The 6,701-nt window shown below is 49.1% G+C and overlaps 1 protein-coding gene across 1 annotated transcript; it reads left to right on the top strand.

Moving 5' to 3' along the window:
* Window positions 1-1,716: 1,716 nt before the first annotated feature.
* On the top strand, window positions 1,717-6,468 carry BGLAP (bone gamma-carboxyglutamate protein). Its single transcript, XM_077325108.1, has 4 exons — window positions 1,717-1,871; window positions 3,295-3,333; window positions 4,997-5,057; window positions 6,091-6,468. The coding sequence occupies exons 1-4, from the start codon at window positions 1,811-1,813 to the stop codon at window positions 6,230-6,232; spliced, it is 303 nt and encodes a 100-aa protein (XP_077181223.1). The 5' UTR covers window positions 1,717-1,810; the 3' UTR covers window positions 6,233-6,468.
* Window positions 6,469-6,701: the final 233 nt, after the last annotated feature.

Below are 6,701 nucleotides of genomic sequence, written 5' to 3'. Positions count from 1 at the left end.
GAGCACCGAGCCCTGAAGTACCCCGCTACTCACCTCTCTCCAGTCTGATGAAACACCATTGACAACAACTCTTTGAGTGCGGTTCTCTAACCAATTCCCTATCCACCTAACTATCTGAAAATCCAGATTGCAGTCCTTCAACTTATCCATCAGAACATCATGGGGAACCTTGTCAAAAGCTTTACTAAAATCCAAGTAAATGACATCAACCGAATTTCCCCGATCCAGCAAACCTGTTACTTGGTCAAAAAAGGAAACCAGGTTGGTCTGGCAGGACCTGTTGGAGACAAATCCATGCTGACTTCCTTGGATCACCAAATTGTCCTCCAGATGTTTGCAGATCGCTCCCTTTAATATCTGCTCCATTATCTTCCCCACAACAGAGGTCAGACTCACTAGTCTGTAGTTTCCTGGGTCATCCTTCCTCCCTTTTTTGAAGATCGGAATAACGTTTGCTCTTTTCCAGTCCTCCGGGACATCTCCAGTCCTTAAAGAGGTTCCGAAGATGATGGACAAGGGCTGTGCAAGTTCTCTGGAAAGTTCTTTGAGTACTCTCGGGTGCATTTCATCCGGACCAGGGGATTTGAACTCATCCAGTGCAGCTAAATGCCTCTCGACAACCTCTCTCTCTAGGGCAGTGGTTCTTAACCTGGGGTAAGGACCCCTTTTGGGGTTGAATGACCATTTCAACGGAGTTGCGGCAGGGCGAGCAGCTTGGCCGGGGGGGTGGGGGGCGGAGGCGCTGCCTCTGTTACCGCTCTTCCTGAAGGCACCCGCCAATTTATATACAATCATGAGCAATGGATCTTCACGCCATGGGTCAGTTTGGGTTTAATTTCTGTGAAAGAACCCTTGCATAATTTTATGGTTGTGGTCACCACAAAATGAGGAACTGTATTTAAAGGTTGTGGCATTAGGAAGCTTGAGAACCACTGGGTTAGGGATTCTGATTTTTGGCATAGGGCGGGGAGGGGCATAATCTGGGCATGGCATTGGGGGGACAGGTTGTTCTGAGTTTCCTGCCTTGTGCAGGGGTTGGACTAGATGACCGTGGAGGTTCCTTCCAACTATGAAGAAGGAGAAGGAGAAGGAGAAGAATTGATTCTTATATACCGCTTTTCCCTACCCGAAGGAGGCTCAAAGCGGCTTACAGTCGCCTTCCCTTTCCTCTCCCCACAACAGACACCCTGTGGGGTGGGTGAGGCTGAAAGAACGCTGATATCACTGCCCAGTCAGAACAGCCTTATCAGTGCCATGGAGAGCCCAAGGTCACCCAGTTGGCTGCATGTGGGGGAGTGCAGAATCAAACCTGGCATGCCAGATTAGAAGTCCGCACTCCTAACCACTACACCAAACTGATTCTATGAGTCTAGGGTAGAAGCCTTCAAGTTTTGCTGGTCTTTAAGGGGCAGCTGGACTCTAATCTTGCTCTTCTGCTGCTGACCAACACAGCTACCCACCTGGACCGTTCCTATCCTTCTCCGCCCCCTTCACATGCTGATGGGCTCGTTTCCCCTTTGGCAGACATGCCTAGCCATAAGCCACAGCTGCCCTCGGGAGCTGGCTCCCTTCCTCCCCGACAGATGAGCTCCAAAATAGATCTGGCAACGGCACTTGGGGACCTGCCGCTCCTGCGGTTACAGCAAACGGGAGAGGGATTTGCCCATCGCTCGTGTCTTGCCAAGCCACAGGCTTCTGGAATGATATAAATGGTGAGCAGAATTCCAGGAGGGGGAAACAGGAACGGCCAGCCAAGCGAGCAAGCATCTTCACACGGGCTGAGAAGACTCACTAGCGAGCAACAGCCAGCATGCGCATGTTAACTCTGCTGACCCTGTTGGCCACAGTGACGCTGTGCCTTTGCCGCGGAGGTAAGAGGAAGTGCAGAAACCGTCACGTTTCTGGGTTTAGGATAATCTGTGGATCTGCTGCTGCTAGCGTTCTCCTGTCCGTTGCTACCTTATCTTCTCCAGGCTGGGCAGAGAGGCAAGGGTTCTGTGGGGGAGGGGGGGCTCCTGCCTGGCCTGCCGAAAGCCCTGGGTTTTGTCCCCAGCAATTCCAGTTTAAAAGAGGTGGAAAGATCCAGGGGGAGATGAGGGATTTGGGGGCAGGGAGCAGCCCGACTCTTCCTGCTTCAGGGGCTTTTTCCTAGAGAGAGACGTCCCAGAGGGGCTTGCCATTGCCTGCCTCTGGGTAGTAGCGACCCTGGGCTTCCTCGGTGGCCTCCCATCCCAGTGCTGACCAGGGCCAACCCTGCTTAGCTTCATGAAGACGACAGCAACCTCAGAAGGTGGGCTGGATGGGGTCATATCCCTGCTGAGTTCCTTCCCCCTCCTCTGACTGTCCTTCCCAGGCTCCACCCCAGATCTCCAGGGATTTCTTAACTCAAGGTTGGCAAGCCTTCCCCCAAAGTCCCCAACTTTGAGAGGCTGGAAAAGCCTCCTTCTGCTTGCTCCTGGCCATGGGATTTACCCAGCTTTCTCTCTCTCTCTCTCTCTCACACACACACACACACACACACACACACACACCACGAGGACCCAAAGAGGCTTTTACAAATGACTTTTAAAAAGAACCTTCCCCCCCCCAGACTAAAATATGATCATTGCACAACAACCTAAAAAGAAGTGTATTGAATTTGCAGTAGACCACACCAGGAAAAGAGTTGTGTGTTTGTGTGTGTGTGATGTGAAGGGGGGCACTAGGGATGTGATTAGGGAGCCCACAAAAGCTTGGGAACCACTGCATGAGGGTGATCCTGGATCAAGCAGGGGGCTGGACTAGATGGCCTGTTTGGGTCCTTCCAACTGTCTGATTCTATGGTTGCTCTCAAAATTTCGGACTGGTCTTGCTCTCCTATTCGAAGCCTGTCTCTCGTTCCGATTCTTCCAATTATTCTTCCCACTCTTGACCCGCTCTGATTTCGGCAAGCATTGCCCCAACCCCTGCTTCCAAACTGATCTTCAGAGTCATGAGGACTAGAGAGGTTGTGATTGTAAGAGATTCCCAGCATACTGGATCCAATTCTAGTACTCTAAAGTTGCCAGCTCTGTGTTGGGAAACACCTGGAGATTTTGGAGGCGGGGCCTGGGGAGGGATTTCAGCAGGGCATCATGCCATAGGCCCCACCCTCCCAAGCAGCCATTTTCTCCAGGGGAACGGATCTTGGTCCTTTGGAGATCAGCTGGTCCCCACCCTACACGCTGCCCAGTGACATGTTGGGCCTGCTGCCCTGGTTTCAATCACAGTTGGCAGTGGGACAGTTACATTCTTGTTCATTTATCTTTTCTGCAGGTGACAGGGCTCGCTCCAATGACTCACCCAGTTCCGAAGGTCAGTTATCCCCCCTGTTGTCTTTCTTCTAAGAAAGTGAGAGGAATGCTCAAGAAAGATTTGCTCACGCTGAGGCTGCTGCTGCATTTCCCCAGAGGCCCAGCAGAGGTCACTAGAAGGCAATTAGAGAAACTCCTGGTGAAAGAGAGGTCTACCCGTTAGCTGCTAAGTGGAACCTCCAGTTTCAGGGGCAGTTGACTGAATGTCAGGGGCTGGGGAGGAAACCATGGGGGAGGGCTCAGGCTTTCATGCTCTGCTTGCGGGCCTCTCAGATGGACCTGTTTGGCCACTGCAGACACTGAATGCTTGGGTAGATGATATTTTGATCTGTCGGAGCAGTGGTGTTCTGCTATTCCTGCTGCAGTGGGTAATATCCTTCTGCTGTCCTTGTTTAATCCCATCCCAGTTTACATTCTGAAGTAGGTGAGTGTGCTGAACTTCTGCCCCTGAAACCTCACATTCAGCAGCCTGAGTTGCCAAATTTTGCACTGGTAAAGAATTCAAGTATAAAAACCTGTTGCAAAATTAAGGAGGCTTGTACTATTCCTTGGCAGAAATCAGAAGGTGCTTCAGTTAATGGCTCTCAGCATTTCACAGTGAAGAAGGGTACATCTGCCCACGAATCTCCAATTTTGAAATATTTATCCCCTTCACTATGTTTCCCCCAGAATTAAACGCTATGTTTGTTATTCCAGTTTGGTCCTTGCATCTGTTCAGCACCTTTATTATGTCGTATGCTAATCTGCTGCTCTAGAGCAAAGACCAAACTGGAATATACAGAGATGACTTCCATTTCAGTGTACTTGAATAAGCATTCTTGCACTCACAAAAGCTTATGCCTTGAATAACACTTGGTTCGTCTTCAAGGTCCCCCTGGGCTTGGGCTTTTGTTCTCCCATTATTTTCGTAAGGAGAAATTAACATAGTAGCTGCACCAGTCATGAAGAGATAAAAATAAGGCTAAAGGTAGAAATAAGAGGGGAGGAAAGATATTGTATTATTTTGCAAAAAATTCCCTATGCATTTTGTCCACAAGCTTCTTCAGCATATACAAATATAATGTGCAAACAAAGCACATTCTCATAGTTATATAACAGTGGCTATTTAGTTAACATTGTATAAATAAATAATCTATGCTTAGGGTAGGGACTGTTCGATCTCGAAAGGGAGTTTTTATCTTTAAAAAAAAATAAAGATTTGTATAGAATGCAGTATACTCCCTTATGACCGTGACTTCTAAACAAATTAATTTTCTACTCATCCACGTGGAGGTCAAATTCTTCTAACAGTGGCGCCTTCCACCAGCACACAATGGCCTTCTCTACCAGCAGAGGGCTTCTTGCTCCAGAGGAACCACCACTGTTAACAGCACAGAACCATGAGATCCGAATGGGAATTGGGGTGAGACGGCAGGGATGAGAAATTCGGAACCACCCCTAACTGGAATCAACCCAAAGTGGTGATCTTTAGGGCAGGGGTAGTCAAACTGCAGCCCTCCAGATGTCCATGGACTACCATTCCCATGAGCGAACGCTGGCAGGAGCTCGTGGGAATTGCAGTCAATGGACATCGGGAGGGCCACAGTTTGACTACCCCTGGTTTAGGGTGTTGTTAGTTGCAAAGCCTTTCTTGGCAGTGACCACCTGATTCTTCTCCTTGGCAGCTTTCGTCTCCAGGCGCGACAGTGCAGAGATAGTGAAGAGACAGGCACGGAATCCTCAAGGGTAAATGTCAACATACACCGTCCTAAGGGAGGGATGAGGGGGCTCTCCAGCGGGTCTGAAGGTGGCTCCAGGAGTCCCCCAGAGAGTTCCGAGAGCTGAAATCCAGCCAGATCCCAACAATGGGAAGGATCCCAAGGACCAAGCAGCTGTTCTGAAGATCGCTGAGAAATAAAGATCCCCAGCCCTGTTCAGTAAGGAGGTGTAGTCTGGTAAGAATCAGCTAGAAGAAAAGCCCTACAAGGTATTTGGAAATTCTCAACCTGGAGAAGAGGAGGTTGAGAGGAGTCATGATGGCTCTCTTGAAGTACTTGAAAGGTTGTCACTTGGAGCAGTTCCTGTTGGCAGCAGAGGAGAGGACCTGTAGTAATGCATTTAAGCTTCAGTCGGAGTCGTTTAACCATGGAATGGGCTGCCTAAGCAAGGTTTGAGGTTCCCCTCCCTGGGGCTCTTCAAGCAGTGGCTGGACAGATACCTATCCTGGATGCTTTAGGTTGATCCTGCATTGAGCAGGGCGTTGGACTAGATGGCCTACCTGGCCCCTTCCAACTCTATGATTCTATGAAACGGAAGGTTAGCACACATTTGAGTACTTACACATCTTTGCACAAGATTTAAGAGAAGCATGGCAAGTAACAAAAGAAAAAAGAAAAGCCCTTTTCCCCATTGTAAGCACTACCTGTACACATAAAAGCCAAATCCCAATAGTCTTTCATGTTGCAGCGTGACTACGATTCAGAATATGGGAGGGGACTATGGTGGTGTGTATATGCCGATAGGAGCAAGCTTGATTCTCAGTCACTGGGAAACAAATTTAGCCTCCACCCCAATGCAGTCCTCTGTGGCCCCACTCCTGCATGCTCCGGTCTCCATTCATCCCTGGGGGTGGGAGGACTTAAAACAATGAACTACACATTTGTTCAGATTCAGTCCATGCCTTGTGCAGTTTCTCGGCTAATGGCTTTTCTCACGGGGTGTCAGCCCTGCTAATGGTCAGAAGAGGAGGTCGACTTCCTGAATTTCTGTTCTCCTGCAGGGCCAATGCTGTTGCAGCTCCGGCTGCGGTCTCCGTCCTTGAAAGTCATCGAGAGATCTGTGAGCTGAGCGTCGATTGTGATGAACTGGCCGACCAGATTGGCTTCGAGGAAGCTTACCGCCGATTCTATGGGCCGGTGTAGATCAGCTGTATCCGGCACATGGAGAACTGGAAGAAGGATCACGTCTGGGGTTCTACTTGGCGTCGTTCTGTATAGTCCACATTTCTAAGGTCCGGTGCTTCCCATGCTGTGGCTTACCCCCAAAGGCTTCCTCTTGTAACCGCTGTAGCCTTTGCTTTCTAACTGTTGCTGTAATGTGTTTAATATAGACGTTTCTCTAAAGGAGAGGCTGGAAATAAATAAGAATCTGTTCCAAACACATTTTCCTTCCATTGGGCTGAGCAAATGGTTCCAGTTAAGTTATTTATTAGTTTGATTTAGAAACGGTCTTTCTTGCTACGACTCAAGGCAGGTCTTAGAATAAAAATGATGTATTCCTACAGCCTAAGATATCCCATGAACAATATGCCGGTCCAGAATGAAAAGGACAACAAGCTGCCTAAGGCAGTGATCTCCAGGCCCTTGCCAAGTATTTTCTGAAAGTGGGAGG

Source organism: Paroedura picta, chromosome 1 (assembly GCF_049243985.1).
Source record: "Paroedura picta isolate Pp20150507F chromosome 1, Ppicta_v3.0, whole genome shotgun sequence".
Lineage (NCBI taxonomy): Eukaryota > Metazoa > Chordata > Lepidosauria > Squamata > Gekkonidae > Paroedura > Paroedura picta.
Note: the sequence above shows the minus strand (reverse complement) of the source record. Positions and strands in the feature narration are given on the sequence as shown.